Source organism: Pollachius pollachius, assembly GCF_949987615.1.
Source record: "Pollachius pollachius genome assembly, chromosome: 3".
Classification (NCBI taxonomy): Eukaryota; Metazoa; Chordata; class Actinopteri; order Gadiformes; family Gadidae; genus Pollachius; species Pollachius pollachius.
In genome coordinates this window covers 16,213,137-16,235,890 of record NC_136936.1, presented here as the reverse complement: position 1 = coordinate 16,235,890, position 22,754 = coordinate 16,213,137, and the positions used below count along the sequence as shown (strand labels likewise).

At 45.5% G+C, this 22,754-nt stretch overlaps 3 protein-coding genes across 3 annotated transcripts; 2 read left to right on the top strand and 1 right to left on the bottom strand.

Moving 5' to 3' along the window:
* Positions 1-17: 17 nt before the first annotated feature.
* mlf1 (myeloid leukemia factor 1) lies at positions 18-9,310 on the top strand (the record flags this gene model as incomplete). Its single annotated transcript, XM_079733566.1, has 7 exons — positions 18-64; positions 652-817; positions 6,315-6,401; positions 7,097-7,234; positions 7,708-7,867; positions 8,308-8,458; positions 9,229-9,310. The coding sequence occupies 7 exons, from the start codon at positions 18-20 to the stop codon at positions 9,308-9,310; spliced, it is 831 nt and encodes a 276-aa protein (XP_079589692.1).
* Positions 9,311-9,642: 332 nt separating this feature from the next.
* med29 (mediator complex subunit 29) lies at positions 9,643-11,910 on the bottom strand. The gene is made up of 4 exons (XM_079732388.1): positions 11,611-11,910; positions 11,424-11,482; positions 11,210-11,294; positions 9,643-11,113 (listed from the first exon to the last, which is right to left on the bottom strand). Exons 1-4 carry the CDS (start codon positions 11,764-11,766, stop codon positions 10,883-10,885), a joined length of 531 nt encoding a protein of 176 aa, XP_079588514.1. The 5' UTR covers positions 11,767-11,910; the 3' UTR covers positions 9,643-10,882.
* On the top strand, positions 11,805-22,360 carry ppp2r1bb (protein phosphatase 2, regulatory subunit A, beta b). Its single transcript, XM_079732387.1, has 15 exons — positions 11,805-11,951; positions 12,627-12,717; positions 13,782-13,882; positions 14,060-14,292; positions 14,440-14,587; positions 14,709-14,864; positions 15,578-15,692; positions 15,926-15,996; positions 17,017-17,151; positions 18,566-18,739; positions 18,842-18,902; positions 20,781-20,935; positions 21,069-21,211; positions 21,327-21,418; positions 21,524-22,360. Exons 1-15 carry the CDS (start codon positions 11,874-11,876, stop codon positions 21,538-21,540), a joined length of 1,770 nt encoding a protein of 589 aa, XP_079588513.1. The 5' UTR covers positions 11,805-11,873; the 3' UTR covers positions 21,541-22,360.
* Positions 22,361-22,754: the final 394 nt, after the last annotated feature.

The window sequence follows — 22,754 nt, the reverse complement described above, 5'->3', positions numbered from 1 at the left end:
TCTCGACGTCTGTGGAAATGTTCAACAGTCTTACCAGGGACTTTGAAGAGGACCCGTTCTTCTCGTGAGTAACGTTAAACCCCGCCGTGTGTGTATATTGCTGTCATCCATACATTTAACACACACAAACACATGTTCTTGCATGAATGTTTTCGTTGCCAAAATCAACTGATGTTTGAAGCATTGAGGAATCACACTGTATTTAGCAGCTTACTTCTTATGTAGCCCTAATCGTATCACACTTAAAAAGTGGCCTGCCAATGCTGTCCAGCCACTGGTTAAAATAGAATAGGTCATACTTAGATATAATCAGTTTAAACAACTTCATTTTACACCTGTGATCTATAATAAATTAATTAGGGCTTAGGGTGATCGATCAGATCTGCGATTGACACATCTGTTAATTATTTCAGAATATTAAAAACAATTCCCCTTTAGACGTTCATGCTTAGTTGAACCAAATTTGAAACTCTATAGTTCAACACTGAATGTCTTCCCTGTCTCTGTTTTCCCTTCCCTTCTCTTCTTTTTTAGCTCTACAAGGTAGGAACCATTTCTGTGCTACTCTATGCATGAACTCACTCCTTGACATAAAAAAATATATGTATCTATGACCTAAACCTAATTGAATGTCCTTCTGTCGTCCAATAGGGATCCATTCCAGGCTCACAATGACCGCGTGAGACAGATGATGCGCAGTTTTTCCGACCCGTTCGGCGGCAGCCCCTTCATGTCCAGCTTGACGGACTGCAGGGAGCAGAGACGAGGGTCCGCGGCCCCCCCAGGAACCTCTCTGACTCTCAGAGACGAGCACCGGGTAGGAACACACAAATAGAAAAAGACTCCATTACACACCACATGAACACCTTGTGTGTTTCAGCCCTGTGTCCAGTCAGTTTAAAGAAAAAAATGTGTGAAGTGTACTTTTTGGGGGGTTTGTTGATGGTTTGGTGTGGTGTTTTAAAGTCTATGGGCTGTCACTCGAGCCACTGTGCGTGTGTGTGTGTGTGTGTGTGTGTGTGTGTGTGTGTGTGTGTGTGTGTGTGTGTGTGTGTGTGTGTGTGTGTGCCACCATCCTTATAGACGGATTGACCTACATATCGTTGGGGTCAGTGGACACAAAAAAAACCTATGCGCTGTCAGTTCCCCTGCACTCTCAACTGTCAAACAAACACATAGACGCCATGACCACCCCCCCTCCAACCAAATACCGATAACACAATTACAGTAGACTTGGGAGGAACAAGATCCCTGTCGGTCGGGTCCCGGTAGACCCCACCGACATCTTAACAGGAGCCCCACTCACTTTGGACATGGATCCGGATAGTAGGGGGTTAAGACCCCCGCTGGCCTCTGGACAGCTATTTTCACCCCAGAGGAGCACTATTAATAGTGCATTGTTCCACTGACACACTGCCTTCTTATGGAGGTGCACACACACACAAAACGTCTTCTCTCACTCTCCCATGAACTCGGCCTTGTAGCGTTCTGCTGGCTTGCTGAAGGCCTCGGAGAGTTAGAGCCCGCGTGTATCAACAGCATAAGTTTGCCTTTTTATGGTCATCCTGTGTGAAGTAGATAGGATATATTAATATAGATAGCTATATAATACAATTATTATCTGGAATGTGGTGGGTCTTAGACCTGACTAAAGTAGGAACCCAAATTGGACTGGCACTTTAATACAGATTTGCAGGGTCGCGTCTATGCTACAATCGGCTACCGCACCTGCAGAAGACTTGCTTCTTTGCGACTACAGCCTACCTCGATTGCATCGACTTTTTCTACTTGTATTGCCTGAGCTGCACTCTGACTCCGACAGCACACTTTTTCTTTCCCTCCCTCACTACACTGAAGTCCTTACGATCACCCCCCCCCTCAAACACCCCTTGACTCAAGAGCGGCTGCACTTCTCCCCACTGAGCCTCACACACTGGCCCTCTGCCTTCTCCTCAGCCGCCGCTTCACTGAGTCGTAATCGTAGCCGGGGCGGTGCGCTGTAGTGTAGTGTGATCACCAAGGGCCATGGGAGCGCTCTCTCTACACTAGAGAGGGAGGGTTTTGGTTTTCAAGGCAACTGGCCGCGCTATTTGAGTCTGCATTAGCCGCGGCGTGGAGTCAGGGGGACGTTTGTCCCAAGGGGGCTGTGCTAATGCTGGGAGGAGAAGGTTACAGAAGGCCTGCCTCTGCACCTGGACACGCTCGACCGGATGAGCTGTCAGGTGCTAGCATTAACGGTTCACCGAGAAACCAAAAACAAACAAACAACATCAAGAGTTGATATCAAGAGTCGATATGTGAGATCAATGCTAATTAGAGAAAAAAAGTTTGATGTTCTCAGTCTTATATTTTCTCATCTTTGTCGGTCTATCTATCTATCTATCTATCACTCACTCTTTCACACAAATAAACACACACTCGCACACCTTCACACACACACCCACAATCACATATACACACCTTCACACACACACACCTTCACACACGCCTACACACACACACCTACACACACACACACACACACACACACACACACACACACACACACACAGATACCTAAACACACTTACACACATGTCTATGTGTGATGTATAGAGTGTTTTGGATGAGAGTGCAGGGGTCTTTATGGAGAGGAATCAAACGCAAACCCCCACTGTATGTGTGTGATTCTGTGGTCCTGTCTGCAACAAAAACATGTCCATCCAGCAGCTAGATCCAACATTTATCTGACATGCATCACTGCTCTCTAACATCAGAAGCACACATGGCCATGTTATCATGAAACTCCAGAGCAATGCATGGATTATCATAGCCTATCATATCACAATTTAACATTGTTGAAATAAAGTAACACACACACCCTTCTCATAAAGGGGTGAATGTGCATGCACACCACATTGAAACATGCATGCATAAACACAGACGACTCATTCACCAAATAGTGCCAGAAGCTTCCCCTCTGGCTCTTCTTTGCCAACCATTTGGTGAACGCGTCCTGTTGTCGCTTCCCGCTGTGCCGCGACCCCTCACATCGTATTGTCCCCCCGGTCCCGTCTCCTGTCCGCTCTGCTCCTAATATCGCCTTTCAAGACACGGCCCTTTCACAGGGGAGACCTGTTTATAAATAGAGGACGAGACGGCAGTTTCAAATGTTGGGTCTATTTATTTATTTATTTTCCACCGCTGGTGAGACGATCGCTTCCTTTCACTCTGCGGTTTGTTAAAAGCTTGGCATGTGGTTACCATGGTAGCGGAGGTATGTGTTCCAGGGCTGTGCTGAAATAACCGGGGGCGGGTCTTTTTGAGTGTATTCCTGATACTGTGGTCAGTTAGAGAACCAATTTTTTTTGACTTTTTTTGTTTTTATTCAGTATATCCATTTTATTAGTCAGTAGATAATCAAATGAGTTGCTGTGCAATGTTGGAATGTGCTTTACGTTTCTCTTTAAGGATAAATACAGTTTAAAATCAATCTATGTTCGTGATTCTTAAACTGGGACAGTTGCTTTTGGTCCAACTCATACATCTAAATGAAGCTGACATAAAACACATGATACTTTGATTCCCTTTTCCTAACCAAGTAAGCCATCTTGTTCCTCCATTTATTTATCTTTTTTTTTTCTTTAAAATCCTCATCAGTCCTTATATTTGTTCCTCCTTAATTCTCCCATGGGGATGTATGCTTCTAGATGGCTTGTACATGTCACCGTCTCTCTAGGGACTCACCTGCTGCTAGGAGCCGTCCAACACACACCTCCTCCTTATCCCTTACAAGTAGGAATCAAACCTGCACACCCCGTTTCAAAATATCACTCAGAGCTCATTTTGGTCCAAGAACACACTCGTCAGTAGTGGCAGCAGACCCTGCATTAACCATATCTAAGCATCCATCTTCAAATAAAGCGACCCGGAGTGCTGGGAGGAGACGAAGGAGTGAGTGATTGCGACAGCGTGGAAAGCTGTCCGGAAATAATGTGTGAAAGACCACTGGGTCCGTGCTCCTCATTGTGCACGCTCAACATCTACACTCGCCCTGACCCCTGGCTAAAAATATATGGGCAGAAATGTATCTGCCATTTATTAGTTCATAGCTGCCTCTCGCTCCCAGATATAATTGGCCGGCGGGCTTCATGCATACCGTTTGAGGGCGTTACATCAGCGCGACCTTTCGAAAAGCGCTGAGCGAGCAGCAGCTCGCCCGGACCCCGCTAAAGCCCTCCGCTGGGCCGGGTCCGGGGTCCGGCCCTGCCCACCCGACGCCTTCCCAGAACCGGGCTTCGCCGCAGCGCTAACTCCATCGCTAATCCCCTGCAACGCGACCGAATTACACATGGAACACAAGTCATTCAACACCCCACACCAGCTACGCACAATGACCCCTGCCACCCACACTCTCTCTTTACCTCTCTGGCTCGACCCACACTCGCACACTCGCATGCACACCCTCGCATGCCCATCCCTGGAGGGTGAGATGTTTATCCTGGGTTCGGGGTTCATAAACACCCAGGATGGTGTTTGGCAAGGAGAACTGACAGCTTGGCTGAAGGACGCTCCTCCTCCCCCTCCTCCTCCTCCTCCTCCTCCCCCTCCTCCTCCTCCTCTTCCTCCTCCCCCTCCTCCTCCTCCTCCTCCATGCTTGCACACCCCTGTCTGGTTCAGGGGGCAGTGTAGGGCTGCGATGGAGTGCTAAGTGATCTAGGGATCAGGGGGGAAAAAACACGACATCCTCATGATGACCTACAGAGAAAACCTGAGAAAGTAGCAGCATGCCCCTGAACTCTGCAGACGTTCCCAAATAGTGTGCAGGACTCTTTGGAATCCGCTATGGCAAAAGACTAGTGTTTGCGGGCGTGCGTGTGTGTATTTGTCGGGCGCTGCCATTATATGCCATGAATGCAATGGCAGGCATCTACTACATTAATATGGTACTGCATGGTTTCTCAGCAGTTGCGAGCGCCACATGGTCAGTAGGATTGGACAGCCCATTGCTTGTCAAAATTAAGATCAGCATGTTTATTTATTTTATTTTGCCAGGGAAGGACATTGAGATTACAAAATCTCTATTACAATAGTGCCCTGGACAATACCTGTAGCAACAAAAAACTGTAATAAGACAAATACAAAACATCGCTGTCAAATACATTGACTAACCGATGTATTTTAAGTACCCTTTATCATTGATTTAAAATCAGCAAGAAGGACAAGTTGTTTCATTTTTCAACTGTTTTATAAGTCATTCCAAGTCGACATAGCAGAGTGCAGGAAAGCATTTGTGTTCGATGCAGGCCTCCGCCTGTGTTGCTATCATCAACACTGTATGGGGTTTTTAAAAGCTGTATTTAATTTTAGTTTGAATTTTATAACCCTGCAAGACAAACACAACATACAATATATAATGCATAATTGTGTTTATTTCCCAATTCATCGTTAGAAATGTACATGATAATTGCTGGAAGAAACGTACAATACCAATCTAGCTGCATTGTGACCATAATGGTTCAGTTGTATACATCCGTCGAGCTCAGTCTGAAACATGATGTCATGTCACTCGGTTCAGAAGGTAGAGAAGGGATTATGAATGTTCTGCATACAGTCGGGTAAAGGCTTCCCATACGTAAGCCTATAGGCCACAGAGATGAATAGTGTGAACTGTGTGTGTGCCCACAGAGGAGTGTTTTACGAGCTGGTAATGCCCATGCACCAGGTGGTCCTGTGACACCCAGTCCCCCAGCTCCTTTCCCTGCCCTTTACCAAGGAACCCAGTTGGCAGAGAGCAGAGTAGCCAAAAAACCGTCCGGGACGGCTGGCATTGTCACCATTGTATCCATCATTGACGCACAAAGACACGCGCGCACGCGCACACACACACACACACACACACACACACACACACACACACACACACACACACACACACACACACACACACACACACACACACACACACACACACACACACACACACACACACACACAAATATACATACACATACACACACTAAGAATGGAAAATAACACCCAACTTTCTGGTCGCTGGAATTGATCCAACTTACGTAGCGGTGGTTTCAGTTTTCAGAGGTTGAGCATATAGACTAATGTTATTTCTGCGGCTTCACGTAAGTCACATAAGTGTCCTTCATGCGTCCATGAGATTTAATGATTGCCCATTTGTTCTTACAGCTACTCTTCGCTCTCATGCTGCTGTTGAAACTTGCAGCCCATTAAAGTTTTCCAATGTCGGCTTTGATTGCCCTCAGCCTCGGCTGTCAGTGAGTTGATGATTTCTGTGTGTAATAAATGGGTTCTCTCTCCAGGACGCGGACGTGAGGAACCCCTTCAGCATGCTGGACAACATGATGCTCAACATGAGGACCCGCATGGACGACATGCACAAAAACTTTGTGAGCTCCCACAGAAAGCCTCTTCACTTTTGGTTTCTGTTCACCATCTCTGTCGAAAGTGAGGTGTCCAGACTCCCACCCACGGTTTCATTGACATAGGTCAACAAACTTGCATGCATGAATGCAAAATATTCATTGATTCAAATAATTCATTTGGGAGAGACCTCATTCTTGTAGTATTTAGACAAATATATGCTCTTACAAAATAACTCTATATGCATCTGTTCTGCTATGGGGTGTCCTTCCTCGCTCAAACTAATTGTGTTTGGCACATAGACTGCGGACGTGGGCTGAGGTCGTCTCCTCTGCAGGCCTGGTTAGGCCATGCTTACTCTATACCCCCTTTATCATCTATGCCCATGTGTTAATTTAAAAATTTCTGGTGATTCCATGTTACTATTAACTATTAAGTCATTGAACAGAAGCTTTTATCCAAAGCAAATTACAGTGGATTTAGATACATTTCATTAAGAAGAAGACGGCATAGGGACAGGCAATTTGCTCAAGAATGCCAACAGGTAAACTGTGGACATTGGGGAATCAAACCCAGTACCTTTTTAGCTTGGAGACAAAACATCTAATATCTTCAGTGTTTAACCTTTCTGTGAATTGTGTGTGTGTGTGTGTGTGTGTGTGTGTGTGTGTGTGTGTGTGTGTGTGTGTGTGTGTGTGTGTGTGTGTGAAATCTGCTGCAGGATAACCTGTCCACAGACTCCAGCAACCCGAATAGCCACTCGTTCAGCTCCTCGTCGGTCACCACCTATTCCAAGGTGGGCAATGAGCCTCCCAAGGTGTTCCAGGCCTCTTCGCAGACTCGCAGAGCCCCCGGAGGGGTACGTTCAACAGCAGATTGCATTACACCGTAATAACAACATCGGTTTTAACACTTTTCTTCACGGCCAACTAATGTACGTTGTGGAAGCTCTGATGCGTCTGATATCTCCATGCAATATATCTCCATGTTGTTTTAATGGCAGAGAGGAACCAGTTTGTGTTAAAAAATCATGGGTTATAGAGACTTTAGTGATGTCTTTGCAATTACCTTTGGATCTAGCCCTGAATTTATTCCTGTTTTCTTAGTGATTTATGTGTGTGAGGTCATTATTGAGCTGGTAGGGATAGATGCAGGTAGGCCTCTTACTTCAAGGTTGCTGAAAAAAAGACTGCAGGCATTGGGGATCGAACCCAGAACCTTTCAGCTGGGAGTCTGACACTCTGAGCAACGGAACGACTAGACTATCCTGCCCTTAATGTGTGTTACGCTCCACTGGCATATAACGCGCGTGGCCTTTTCTCTCTGGTCCAGATCACAGAGACCCGGCGAGCACTGAGGGACTCTGAGAGCGGCCTGGAGAAGATGGCCATTGGTCACCACATCCAGGACCGGGGACACGTGGTGGAGAAGAAGCACAACAAGAAGACCGGCGAGAAGGAGCTTAACCAGGACTTCCAGAACATGGATGAATGTAAGTTCAGAGGGAAGTGAGTGCCAGAACTCATTGGGCAGGTTTCACTTCCATCAAAGAATCTTGGTAGGAACACAAGGAAATAAGCAATCTGAAACAATCAGAGAGCACTACACTTGTTTTTGGCAGGCACATACTGACAACAGAGGCTGAACTGAACAGGCTGACAAACAATAAAGGTCAACAAATGAACTAATTGACCAAGGTGAAATCCTTAGGTCAAATGTGGCAACTAAGCTTATTAAGAGAGACATCTAGTGGCCAAGGAAGACTACACAGCCGTTAAAGAAATCACAAATAGCCTTACTCTTTATCTCTTTTGAAAAACAAACAAGGATTAATTTCCAAGAATATGGTACTGCCAAATGAATTACCCCTCAGAGAACAAAATAAATCCTTAAAATGCGCCTGACCCTCTCCTCTCTCACCTCTTCCCCTAGCCGAGGCGCAGACTTTTGACAAGGAGTTTCAGTCTAAGCTTACTCAAGGCCAGCCTTCTGTCCCCATATCGCGCCTGGAGGCCCCGAGGGCCCCCCGGGCCCCCCGGGCTGTGCACCAGGCAGCCCTCACCGCATCTGAACCACCCCACAGGTCTGTTGCTGTTTAAAACCACTGGACCACAATCTGCATGGAGGGCTTGTGTTAGTTCGCGCTTAGATCGTCTAGTGTGCACTCGGACAGGATGTTGTTTTGTTGCCCTTTGTCAGGTTGTTGTTGTTGTTGTTGTTTTCATTGTTCTAAGCCTAGTGTAGCAAAGCAGACTTTAGATATACTTCTTAAGTCAAATCTTAGTTGAAAGGGTGTTTACATTTATTTTGATTTATATTTTTTTTGACCAATCATGTTTCTTGAGGCGGGGATTTGCAAGCGTGTAATTGCACAACGCAACACAAACACGGCCAGTAGAAGTAAATTTAAAAGTTTCTGTAATATTTTAGAGTTAATCACGGTGTAGATAGGCCACTGTAGAAATATACGCTCATTAAAATCTGAAATTCACACAAATTAGTTTTCTTCTGTAAAATATCTCATAAACGGAAAAGGAAACAAGGCGTGACTCCGCCCCTTACAGTTCATGGTTTACCGGCAAAGGCCCTGTCCTGTCTGCCCCCAGAAATTCTGCTATAAAATTAAAGAACTGTTGGATCCAAGATTATTCCAAGCTTAACCTATGTCCCTTTGAATAAAACTGCCTGCTGAACGTAAACGTGATGGAAACAGCTCAGAAGCTACTTGTAATGCTATTAAAGCGAGATATATTATGTTTAGATACCTGTATCAATGTATCAATGCATGGTCCAGCATCATTTACCCTGTGGTCTAACTGAAGTGTGTCTGTTGCTTGCTTGTTAATCCCACAGGGAGAGGAGAGTGCACATAGCCGAAGGGAAGAAGCAGGTCAACTGGGACAAAGTGAAGGGCTCAGGTGTGGCCCAGCAATAAGGAAACCTATCAGGCCTCATTCTTATACCACCTAAACATGGAAACTTACAACCTTGTGCTGCACTCTCACGCACACGTTTACGTTTGTCTCGCCAGCCAGTAGCACAGACAGTAGAGGGCAGTGACGTAACGTTTGAAATGCTCTAAATGTAGACGTTGTTGCTTTCAGCTTTATGCACTCACATTATCAAACAAACAACTGCAAAAACATGTAGTATTTATTTTAAAGACACTCTTGAGTTTAAACAGAACAATAAGCTAACTTGTATCCCAATATGATTTCATAAATCACTCAGTAGATTTAGTGACTTTATTTCACATTCTGTATATTGCAATATTTTCATTCATATTTTCCAGATTCCGTTGTCAAACTATAGTGATTGCATCAACAGCCATTTATTTTAATTGTCACTGACTCACTTAAAGTCCACTAGTGCACTTACACTGTCTAAATTGTCTATTGTAATTAAGTGTAATGCCTGTCTCAATATTATCTGCTGTAATCTTTGTAAAAAAAATGTTATGAATGCTACCCTTTTTATATGGTTACTGAAGAGTATGTCTGAGTTTCTCTTCAGATGATATACTCAGTGCTGCAAAGCAATTCTTAAGACGGTCATATTTGGAAAATTTTCAGTTTTACGTGGAACTGTATTGTCTACTAGCTATTTTGAAGCTATATAGATTCTCTTTACTATGGCAACTGAAACAGATCTCGAATAAAACATTTTTAAACGTTTCCCTGATTAATATTTAATTTATATGAAATTAATATATTTCATGTTGACTAATTGTTCTTACAGTTCATAGTTTGGATTTATGCTGACCATTTACACTATCATTTATAATTCATTCATCCCTGACTTTAACTTGAAATATTAGAAGCATTTGCAAATGTTCACCTTGTTCTTAAAACAAATAAGAGCACAAAAGGGGATCTCATTGGCTTGTTTAGGAGGTGCAGTCTTTTCCAGGGTTTATGCGGTACTGCAGGTCAGAGTGATCTCTGGCTCCCCCTGTAGTCCATCGTGATAGGACTTGCAGCTAAAGACTTCTTAAGACAACTGTCTAATAGGATGTCCCCAGGATGATGCTGTTTTGACTTAATTAACTTAATTTTGAGAGAAATTATTCATACATCAAAATATAGTTAAGATAATTGCACCTTAGTGAGAGGCAAACTACCAAGTCAAAATGTAAGGCTTAGGCCTAAATATATCTTTCAATAGGATAAACCTTTGAAAAATAATCGGTAGAAATCCCAATCAGGTTTTATTCATACAAAGGTGCTTCTACAAAATATTTCGAGGAGTTGCAATGCAAGTAGCAAAGTAAACGGTACTGCTGCCACCTGCTGGTCATCTTTGGAAATTATACTATTTACACATAAAACAACCATATAACTTACAAAAAAACAACAAAGGCATGGTAGGCCTGGACATGGAGGACTCTCAATCACAAACACTAATACTTCCAGATAGCCTTTGATCCAATGTAAAAGAAAAAAGTATCTGTTCTTCACTCGACCAACTGATGAGGTGATGAAGTTGAGAAGGAGCGTCATAGTGTAGACTACTGCATGATCCCTTGTGGCTGTCCCTTTCCTGCGATCTTCTTAGAGCATTCCAGCAGAGCGTTGTGGATGTCTTTGGCACAAGAGATCTGAGACTTGATCATGCCAAGGTACTGGGAGTACGACAGTGACTCGTTCTGCACCGTGTCGGGCTTGGTGGCTGTGGGGACCAGGTTGGGGGAGTGTTTAGCACTGTCTATACTCTGGGAGAGGCACTCGTAGGCCAGCCGCTGTGTAGAAACAAGAGAAATGGTTATTAGATTCAGTTTTGTCCATGACAGTGAGTGGATTTGTGCGCGTGCGTGCGTGCGTGTGTGTGTACGTACCAGGCAGAGTTCAAGTTGATCACAAAGGGCATAAAACTCCTCCAGACTTTTGTCAAAGCGTTGTGCGGGGAGATCATTGGTTTTTCTAAAATGATTCAAAAGAAAAACAATAGCGCTGTTATTAAATACATTAAATCCTGGCAAGTGAACGCATTGTGGCTTTGACCATCACTATGCTTCCACCTATGCAATGCGTGTAAGGAAGAATACATACATCCCATTATCAATTGCCGTGTTGTGTCCCAAATTCGAAGACGCGATCCTCATGACAAACTGAAAGTAAGAGCAGACACCAATTTGTTGAATCGACACATCGATTAACATGCAATCAAAAGCTAACACTGTCTGAGCACTCCGGACCCCATCAGTGTGTGATCGGGGTTTTGACCCCCACAGGTTACCTGCAGGCTCTCCTTCAGCTGCGGGATCAACATCTTGAACCTCTGGACCGGGTCCACGTCTTGTTGTTGACTAAGTTGTTGCTGTATAGACGTAGCTTGCTGCATCCCGGTCGGCGGAACCGCTCCTAAGCCCTGCTGCTGTTGCTGCGCTGCCATTTTGACCGACCTGGTAGATTCAGATCTCGTCTTGAGCTCTCGCGTACTTTAAAACGAAGCCCGTAGTGAAGCAGGAGCGCCATTCGATTACACTCAGCACATCCAAAATGGCTGGAGCAGACGGAGACGACTCTCTGTACCCTATCGCGGTGCTCATTGACGAGCTGAGAAATGAAGATGTTCAGGTAATATTCTGCTGAATTATCAGGGACATAAATCCGTGGAACATTGGACATTGTCTGTGGTGTGGTTCGTGCGTTTTGTGCTGAGTGAGCTAGTGCATGCTAACGTTAGCTGCTGCCGCAGCAGAGGCCCGACGCGTTGCTCAGCCGGGCGACTCCGCCTTGCTGAGGGCTCACTGCTCCATTAGCAACTACTAGTCTCATAAATTCCTATATTTTGCGTAACACAGCGGTCTGTGTTGTGTATACATGTGAAATATCTCCCGCGTGCTCTCGTCTTGGTGTATAAATACTGAGAAGTTGTGTTTATCTGTAGGTCTGTAGCGCTGTTAGCAAGGGCTGCTATCAGTGTTGCTAACCGAGGAGATACAACCAGGTCTCGGGGCCCTAGTATAGGGTCAGACCTGTTAGTATGAGTCTGAACGTGTTTGATACCCTTATATATCAGCCCTTATCCATAATGTTTATATTGATGAGTGTTTTCTGTATATTTAAAGTCGTGCATGCCTGCGCTTGACACAAAGTATGTGTAGGGTTGACTCCACCTTAACTAGAAGAGAGGCTACCGCTGTAAATAATAAACAACGAATAAAATGTAAACTCTTGGCACTGTTATTTTGTACCCAGAACCCAGAGTAACATGATAAATCTTAACGTCATTCTTTGATATTCCGTCAGTTACGACTCAACAGCATTAAGAAGCTGTCCACCATCGCCTTGGCTCTTGGAGTAGAGAGGACCCGCACTGAGTTGCTCCCCTTCCTGACAGGTATCAATTTATCCCTATATCTTTATACATGATCAAGCTCATTCAACACTTTAGACGTCATCAACAGGAAGAAACATGTCTAGCATTTTCCTCCATGTCCAAAATGTGCATCATCTGTAATTTTGGAGCTTGTTACAGAGATATTCATCCGGACAGAGAAACTCAATCTTTAGGGACAATCTTCTACAGTGGCACAGCCTTGATTTTAAACCATCAGATATTTTGTCTGAGGACGTTTGTCTCCAGACACATTGTTTTGTTTGTCTTCCCAAAAGCTCCAGGCACCTAATTTTTGGCACCTTCGAATCGCTTGTATGTCACGTCTGGATCCGCGTGTCAGGCGGTTTTGATTCCCTGTTAACACTGAAACGAGTCATGTCAATCGAATGTCCGATTTTTGAGACTAAACCGTAGCCAACATGTTAGACCTCACCCAACATGTTAGACCTCACCCAACATGTTAGACCTCACCCAACATGTTAGACCTCACCCAACATGTTAAACCTCACCCAACATGTTCGACCTCACCCAACATGTTCGACCTCACCCACATGTTCGACCTCACCCAACATGTTAGACCTCACCCAACATGTTCGACCTCACCCAACATGTTCGACCTCACCCAACATGTTCGACCTCACCCAACATGTTCGACCTCACCCAACATGTTCGACCTCACCCAACATGTTCGACCTCACCCAACATGTTCGACCTCACCCAACATGTTCGACCTCACCCAACATGTTCGACCTCACCCAACATGTTCGACCTCACCCAACATGTTCGACCTCACCCAACATGTTCGACCTCACCCAACATGTTCGACCTCACCCAACATGTTCGACCTCACCCAACATGTTAGACCTCACCCAACATGTTCGACCTCACCCCACATATCCCACCTTATCCAACAAGTTTGACCTTCAATCCTTCTGCGTTTAAAACCACATGGTTTCTCACAAACATATTTCTGTAACGTTTTATTTCCCTGTTAACAAGTCGCTGAGCTGTTGGAATTTATGTGTGAATGTGAGATACAAATCTACTTTGCTGTCCCTCTTTAGACACCATCTATGATGAAGATGAGGTGCTCCTGGCACTTGCCGAGCAGCTTGGAAACTTCACTATGCTGGTCGGCGGGCCAGAGTATGTCCACTGTCTCCTGGTGAGTTCGGACAACAAAACACCTGGGCGGGAATTCCAAGATTATAGCTACACACATCGGTTTGTGTGTGCACATTTTATCACAACCATAGGACTCCTGAGTAAACTGACGTGCACATATGAAAACGGGAGCTTGACGTCTGCTCGCTGTAATGGCATAATGCTTGTGTCACTGCAGCCTCCTTTGGAGAGCCTGGCCACAGTAGAGGAGACGGTGGTGCGGGACAAGGCCGTGGAGTCACTGCGCAAGATATCTCAGGAGCACTCTCCAGTCGACCTGGAGGTCCACTTTGAGCCCCTGGTGAAGCGGCTGGCTAGCGGTGACTGGTTCACCTCCCGTACGTCCGCCTGTGGCCTCTTCAGCGTCTGCTATCCCCGAGTCTCCAGCACCGTCAAGGCTGAGATTCGCCAGTAAGTGGATTTCTCGCAAATGTAAAACAAAGTGCTTGCTATGAAACGTTGTGAGTTGGACGCTTTGTCTTATTTGAATGTGCAATAGCTCCAACAGCGCGTTGTTTTCCATCCTTTTGTTAAATGAGTGTCTGGTTGTCTCCGTAGGCACTTCCGTACTTTGTGTTCTGATGACACTCCCATGGTGCGTCGTGCTGCTGCCTCCAAACTGGGGGAGTTTGCAAAGGTCTTGGAGCTGGATTATGTCAAGAGTGACATCATTTCCCTCTTCACCGCTCTGGCCTCTGACGAGCAGGTACGTGAGCCTCTGCTTTTTAACTATTATTCCCCTGTCCCCAACTCAACCCTGGAGCTTCTATTGCCGGCATGTTTTAACCCAAAAAGGTTTAATTGACTACATTGCTTTCTCCAATCAGGACTCAGTGCGTCTGCTGGCGGTTGAGGCCTGTGTGAGCATCGCCACACTGCTGCCCCAGGAGGATCTGGAGACCCTGGTCATGCCGACGCTGCGCCAGGCTGCTGAGGACAAGTCCTGGAGGGTCCGCTACATGGTGGCTGACAAGTTCTCAGAGGTCCGTTTTCTTTTCTGTCTGTCATTGTTAACAATTGTTAACCAACCAGTGTGGGAGTTAACTGCGTAATTTGGCTAACTGATCATTGGCCAGCTGCATTAGTTTAGGATGGTGGTTTCACTCTACCCTGAAAATAATGCATACCTCAACAAAAATTGTGCTCGCATAATTGAACAATACCTGTTTAGGACCACTTAAAAACATGCTCACATATGGGTTCACCTTAATTGTAAATATAAATAATCATAATACGTTGGGAGTCAAGTCCACCGAAGACTGTACATTATGGTAGTTTTTTCTAAACGACAGATACTAATATACCAAAGCCGCCAAATAACTTGAAGCACCTTTGTGAAATAACTTCCTTAAGCATGAATGGACAGGAAGCCGATGGTGTGATTATGCATGTTTTCAGCTGATTTTTTCCTCCAAAAATTGGCATGCTTCTGAGAAACAAGAATAAAATGTTTTTTGGCACAGACAAAACCTCCCACGGTTTCAGTAGCTGAGACTGGCCTCTATTTGGAAGACCTCTTATAAATTTGAACTAGTCAAGTTCTTATTTTATAATCAAATCCCTTCGTCATCAGGCTTTCTATGTATAATGGTTATTACTGATATTATTTCAGTCTTTCCCAGTTCCGGCACATTTTTAGATCCTCATGTGATGTGCTCTATTTGGTTGTTGACTGCGGTTATCTCTTTGATTTCAGCTTCAGAAAGCGGTCGGCCCGGAGATCACCAAGAACGATCTGGTCCCGGCCTTCCAGAACCTTCTGAAGGATTGTGAAGCTGAGGTCCGCGCGGCAGCAGCCAACAAAGTCAAAGGTGCTTTTACATGTTGGAGCACCCGCACTGTAATGATTATTCTACGTTTCTCTTTGTTCATTAATAAAGAAAAATTAAAGAAATGGTTAATTAATCTGCCAAAATGTTGTTTGGCCTCAAAAAATGTTTTTTGACAACATACTATTATAAACACATTGTCTGCTGATTTCTGTAAATATTGGAGGCTTTAACACAATGTAACTTACCTTAACTTTAACACAATGTATTTTCAGAATTCTGTGAGAATCTTCCAGAGGACAGTCGTGAGCAGATCATCATGACTCACATTTTGCCATGCGTCAAGGTAAATGCCTTATACGGTTCACACCGTCTCAAGAGCTGCTGCCCCACTCAGACAATCATGTGGGGGCAAACCTCTCTTGGATTTATATGACTTGAACACAAATGGAGCGCATATGAATATAGCTCTTCCTTGAGGCGTTGTGATAGTCATGGGTTCTTGTCATGCCCCTTCATGGAAGGCAGAATGTCCCGTGTGAACAACAGGTGGCACTGTTTGTTAAAGTATTTCACCCGGAGCAATTAACATCTGATCAGAATCCTTAAGGGCATTGCCAGTAAATATTTTCTTTTGTTCAACTTGGCCGTTAATTTTTTTAACCTTTTTTATTATTTACCTTTACTTTGATTTAAACATTAGATTTAATCCACAACATTAATTTACTAACGTAGCTTTTTCAGACAATATTGTCACAATCTGTAAACTGCTGACAGTTTTCTGACTAGAATTTGAGTATGGACTGAAGAGTGAGCGTGCATTTAGAAAGCCTAGGTAAGGTGGATGCATATCGTTGTTATATGCATCCAGTGGAATTAAAAAATTATATTGTAGACACCTGCCCTGCCATTGTGACCAGAACGTCAACTGGCTGCAGGTCTTCATCTAGCACCAGTACATATGCTGCTGTAAACTAAAGGTTCGCTGCGCTATGTTGGTGAATATGTTGTGCTATGTTGGTGAATATCGACCAGATCCATTTCCATCACAAATAACTTGGATGGGAGCCATAGTGTTGATGGGAACTAACAATACACCAGAGCCAACGCTCTGATACACGTGATCTCATATCGTTGAGGCTAGGTGGAGTATCGCCTCTCGTTGACAACCGCGCCCTCTTTCCTGCCCGCATCATCCGTGTTCAGTTAAATGTATTAAATGTGGAACTTCAGCCACAAGATATGGAGTAGACCCCACTTCATCGTAGGACCTGTTGTGTTTGTATTGGTGAAAGCTGTGATGATTCGGGAGGACAGTGGTGAGTCACTCTCTGACTGATCCCTCTCTACCTTCTCCTCCCACCAGGAACTCGTGTCTGACACCAACCAGCACGTCAAGTCCGCCCTGGCCTCCGTCATCATGGGTCTCTCCACCATCCTGGGGAAGGACAACACCGTCGAACACTTACTGCCCCTGTTCCTGGCTCAGCTCAAGGACGAGGTAAACGGAGAGATCACTACCTTAGTTGGCCTCCGTTACGTGCTGATGTCGTCATCTGGTATCAGGCCAGCCGTGTGATCTGAGCAGCCTCACGCAAGAGTAGACATTTTGGCCTGGCCGGCTCTCCTTAATGCTGTTGAGCCACAGTTCTCAGATGCACGTCTCTCCTACCTGGTCTGGAAGGGAAGATGAGTCACACCAAGGACGTCAGTTGGTCTCTCGGCGGTATAAGTAGGTTGCAACGGAAGCCGTATCCCTTACAGTGGATAAAAACTGTTAAGATCTTACTCAAGGCCCTATTTGCGTACATGTCAAGGTTCATGGCACACATGCATGTATCAGTACATAAGTAGCGTTTTATTGTTATGCCGCGGATGTTTTTTTGGTATTTAGCGGAAGACAGCTGCATACTGACTCCATTATGGCTTACACTTACGACAAACCCGTAATACTGTTGGCACGTCCCAATCATTTCTCATTAACATCCCTCTACCATGTCCTTGGAAACGGCCTCTCTTAAGCTCCTTCCGACATTGAATTAAAGAGTCAGTGGTCTGATTGTCAACATAGTAATCTAGACCATTGTATCACTGTAACTGTAATAAGACTTTTATGGGAAAAATGTGTAAAATCCTATGTTTTTGCCGTTCTTCCCAAAACACAATGTGGACTTTCCACTCTGCTGCGAACGCAGGTGGGGTTATCCCCCCCCCCCAACCTTTTTTTTTTAATCGGTTTGAAATCCCTCTGAAACGATGGGTTCACTGGCTCTTTAAGTAAACGTGTCTTCAACGTCTCTGAAGCCCTATTTAAAGATGGCCCGTTTTCTTCAAAGCACCCAACAGATCATCGATGCGTTACTAACGCGATTACAGTGTGCGAACCGTGTTGCAAATTCAAGGTACAGACATCAGAAGATGTCGATGGAGAGCCTGAATAATGAACATTTTCAGTGTTTGTTAAACAAATCCACTGCTCAGCTTGTTTGTCGCACCAAGGCGACTGTGCCTGTTCCAGGTCTCATGGCATGCTTGTTCTACTTGCTTAACAAGCTTTCCATCAAGTGTCAAGCTAATGCGCCCGTTCTCAGGCCGTGAATCAGCGTTCTGGCTGAGGTGGAATAACACAATCTGTTTGGCAGTTGTCATTGTTACTTCCCGTTCCAAATGTATGGGAAACATAAGGCCGAGGGGATGTACGAGCTCAAAGTGTATCCAAGCCACTTCGTTTGAGCCGGGCTTCGTGTTAATTGCTAATAAATTACTACAGTATTATTGTACACAAGTTCTACCCCAATTTCAACACTTATTTTCTTCATTAAGTTGTTTGTTTCCCTGGCCAGAGATTGTTTTTATTTGGGTCTATCAGAGCCCGGTGTGAGTCTCCCTACTCATCCCCTTGTGTCCTTGTCCAGTGCCCCGAGGTGCGCCTGAACATCATCTCAAACCTGGACTGCGTCAACGAGGTGATCGGCATTCGCCAGCTGTCCCAGTCCCTGCTTCCCGCCATCGTGGAGCTGGCCGAGGACGCCAAGTGGAGGGTCCGCCTGGCCATCATCGAGTACATGCCCCTGTTGGCGGGGCAGCTGGTGAGTCAAGCACTGTCACGTGCCAAGTGCTTCTGTCCCCGACACTGGGAGCACGGTTGACCTGGTGGACGAGGTGGTAGTGATCTGTTCGCTGTGTTGCAGGGAGTGGAGTTCTTCGACGAGAAGCTCAACACTCTGTGCATGGCCTGGCTCATCGATCACGGTAAGACACCCTGCCTTTCTGTCCTTTGTGATCATCCCTGTAGATTGATTTTTATGCATCACTCACAGCCGGCTTATGTTAGCCTGGCTCCGCCCGCCTACGTAATTCCGCTCAATTTTATCTTCAGTACTACGTCTGGGTTTGCGGTATATTCGAAAGCATTTTGCCGGACCTATAAGCGAACAGAGGGCGTGACTGAGAACAATGACGTTGAGGTCGTGCACTAGTTTGAGTTGCAGTCAAACGTTAACGATTGGTTATGCCAGATCCAGAGTGGCACTAGGCAGATCCAATAGTTTTAAACTCCAACAGACACCCGCCTTCAAGGGAATTAACGTTCGTCAATGGAGCGAGGCCAGACTCTCTGTGCAAATGAAATGAAGTACGAGAGTATGGTAGGACCAGGCTAGGCTTATGTTGCAATGCAGGGAGAATTGACCGACGCTGCTGATGTCATCCGTACATACCCGGGTATCGTGCGTCTGTATGAAGATTTTAATGGGGGGGGGGGGAGGCTGAGACTCGGAGGGACGGTAGATGTGAGAATCGGCAGCTCTTTGTCTGTTCACCGTGCCAATATTAGAGTGCTGTGAATGACGCAGCTCTCTGAGGTCCTGTCCTCAGAAAGTAGCTTTAGATATGCAAGGAGAGAACCAACGTACAACACAATACCGTATTTGAATGGCACAGATTCGTTCCAGACCTAGGAAACCACAGGCGAGACGACATAGTTGGTGTTGTTTTTGTCTGATAATATTTCATAACGTTGTCTAAACCCACTTGCTCTGGTGGCATGGGATGCACTATGGTCTGCAGTTGTAAGACACTGTAGTCTTTAACTGAACTTAAATCATGTGATCTGAAATTCTTTGCATTTCTGAAGCAGTAAACAACACATTCACGGTTCTGTTTTGATAGTTTATAAAACAATTCCTGCACGTGCCTTTGGATTTGGGAATAGGCATGCAAGCCTGCACACTGCTATGTTACAATTCAGAAAAACCTCTGCCTGTCTCGGTAGATATTCTTCACATCAAATTTCCCACACACACACACACACACACACACACACACACACACACACACACACACACACACACACACACACACACACACACACACACACACACACACACACACACACACACACACACACACACACACACACACACAGAGAGAGAGTGTGAAGACAAAGGACCAGCTGGGTTACGTCATTGGAATTTTGTGTTTTTGTCTGAATCTATGGTTACGGCTGCTTTGCCCTTGCATAAGGCATAATCTTACATGCAAGGGCGGGTGGGGGGGTTAAAACATACATGGACAATACACAGTGTTCTGACAGTCCCTCGGGTCAACAATCAACCATGCCCATCCAAGTTCAACAGGCAGCGTTATTGTTTTGACATGTCTGGTTCACACGTTTACTTTCAGGCTGTGGTGGGACCATTTGAGCCCCCCTAAGCAGACTTCCCTCAACGGGAGGATGTAGTGTAGCCTTTATGATCTGAACACTGCCACTCAAATCAGACCACTCTTTGAGAGCCCGTTCCTGTGCAATGCTATGTGTGGAGCAGCAGTCTGATTACAGTCTGAAGTGACACGCTGTGTCTGCGCAGACCTGTCGTGCGCCGTCCCGGCAGAGCCAGCCCTTCTATCGAAGGGCCACTCGGGCATCCCCTTGAGCACTGTGTCATTTTCAAGTTATCCAAATGGGGCGTTCAATCCTGGTGACGTCAGCCTTTGCTTAGTGACAGCCTGTTCCAGCCCAGCTGTGTTTAGTTTCTAAATCAGTTTCACGCTAAATGCATCCACTTACTGGTCGCGGTCACTGACTCGCGCAGGATGACTAAGCGCCACATTGTGGTCCCCTTTCCTCAGTGTACGCCATCCGCGAGGCGGCCACCTGTAACCTGATGAAGCTGGTGGAGAAGTTTGGAGCAGAGTGGGCTCAGAACACCATCGTCCCCAAGGTGCTTGGCATGGCCAACGACCCCAACTACCTCCACAGGATGACCACCCTCTTCTGCATCAACGTGAGTCCCCGGCCTCCCCTTAAAGCCCGCTCTCCTTCTTCGTGTTCTCTGTTCCACCCACCAGTGTCACATGATCCATTAGTGTCTCAGTGGCTGATTTGCAGCTGTGTTGCGTTGGTGATTCTGTCCCCAGGCCCTGTCAGAGGCCTGCGGCCAGGACATCACCACCAAGCAGATGCTGCCGGTGGTCCTCAAGATGTCCAACGACCAGGTGGCCAACGTCCGCTTCAACGTGGCCAAGTCCCTCCAGAAGATCGGCCCGGTCCTTGACAGCAAGTGCGTAGTCCTTGCCTTCCACTGCTGTGCTATTTCCAACAGCTCTATCACGTGTACAAAGTGCCGCCACTTCAGCTTCTCACTCTGATTGTGGTGTGTGTGTGTGTGTCTACAGTGCCCTTCAGTCAGAAGTGAAGCCAGTGCTTGAGAAGCTGGCCACAGACACAGATATGGATGTCAAATATTTTGCCCAAGAGGCCATCAGTGGTAAGCTTGTTTTCCCTCCTCCTGCAGCAGAGACAAGCCTGTATGTTCACTTTTACTGGTCTGGTAAACCTGATGATCATGCTGTTTTTCTTTCTTCCTCCACAGTTCTGTCCCTGGCGTAAATCTGAAAAAGCAGTTACCCACCCAACGACACAACGCAAAACACTTTTGCCTGATATTTATTGATGTTCAGAATCAACAGGTTAATGAATAGACTCTTCAACTCTTCTCCATGTCGATGAGATTGCATTCGTGGTGCATGCTGATGATGTGCTACTGTAACCCATGCCACATTCCTCCCCACCAACGCCCATGGCCGCTACTATTCTGTACTCTGTCATTTCTGTTTACCTTTTGGTCAACTTGCACCTCTAGCTCTGTGCTGTGGCTCTTTCTCTCCAAGTGCTAGGACTCTTGTTATCCAGCTTTCCACTAAGATGCGCTTGAAATGGTGGAATGATCGTCAGTTGGCTGTAGTTTAGGCCTGCTGTGCTATTCAGTTGCCCCGTAAAGAGTTCCTACTGATTTGTCACTCGACGTTGGCCCTTAGAATTCTTTGTGTATGGGTTTGGTTTAAAGAACGCAAACTGATGCAATCCTCATTCCAACATTGGTCCTCGCTTCAAGTCTCATCAAATGGGTTATAAATCGGAACACCTGAGAGAAAGTGCATGGGTTATAATGTTTGTGGGATCCGGCGAAAAGGTTGCATAATGTTTTATGATGTTGGGGTGGTTATGGGTGGGATTGTATTGTTGTGGGTATGGAAGGGGTGTCCTGTATTTCCCTCAAACCTCTTGTTTTTTTTTCCTCCCCTTGCTCAATAAACTTTCCTTAAATACACTTTGTTTTGTCTAAAACAAAAGACTGCTTTTAATTTTGATTCAACATGACATGATGTACTACTGTATCTTGACCTGAATAAAGTAACACAAAATGTGAGCTTTGTGTGCTTAATGCTGGTTTTTAAGGTACTCAGACCCATTTAACTGTAGCTGAGACTTAAAACAATCCCATTTAAAATGCATTAATGCAATCCCTTTTAATTCTGCCAAATTTCATTCAATTTTAGATGTGAATAAAGATAAAAACGATACGGGCTACAGCAAGGTGTTAACAGAACTTGTATTGGAGTCTCCATCAACTTGCTCGTAGTCGTACTTTCATCTCAACTCCAACTGTGAACAGCCCAAAATATTGAAGATGAGTCTCAGATGTTCCCCGCCCTCGTGTGTTTGGAGAGCTCTGACCCGACGGCGCGCTGCAGTGCACATGAAAGTAGAGATCAAGCGGTTTTCTGGCCCAGTAGGAAACAGAGGCAGACCCGCTAGCTTGA

What these genes read in the sequence shown, in the direction of transcription:
- med29 (XM_079732388.1), bottom strand. Translation starts at nt 11,766, where the DNA reads ATGGCAGCGCAGCAACAGCAGCAGGGCTTAGGAGCGGTTCCGCCGACC. An exon ending in ACGGCAATTGATAATGGGAT is followed by an intron (nt 11,295 to 11,423) that starts GTATGTATTCTT and finishes GAATCATTTTAG; the next exon opens with AAAAACCAATGATCTCCCCG. An exon ending in ATCAACTTGAACTCTGCCTG is followed by an intron (nt 11,114 to 11,209) that starts GTACGTACACAC and finishes GTTTCTACACAG; the next exon opens with CGGCTGGCCTACGAGTGCCT.
- ppp2r1bb (XM_079732387.1), top strand. Translation starts at nt 11,874, where the DNA reads ATGGCTGGAGCAGACGGAGACGACTCTCTGTACCCTATCGCGGTGCTC. An exon ending in AGTATGTCCACTGTCTCCTG is followed by an intron (nt 13,883 to 14,059) that starts GTGAGTTCGGAC and finishes GTGTCACTGCAG; the next exon opens with CCTCCTTTGGAGAGCCTGGC. An exon ending in GGCCCGGTCCTTGACAGCAA is followed by an intron (nt 21,212 to 21,326) that starts GTGCGTAGTCCT and finishes GTGTGTCTACAG; the next exon opens with TGCCCTTCAGTCAGAAGTGA.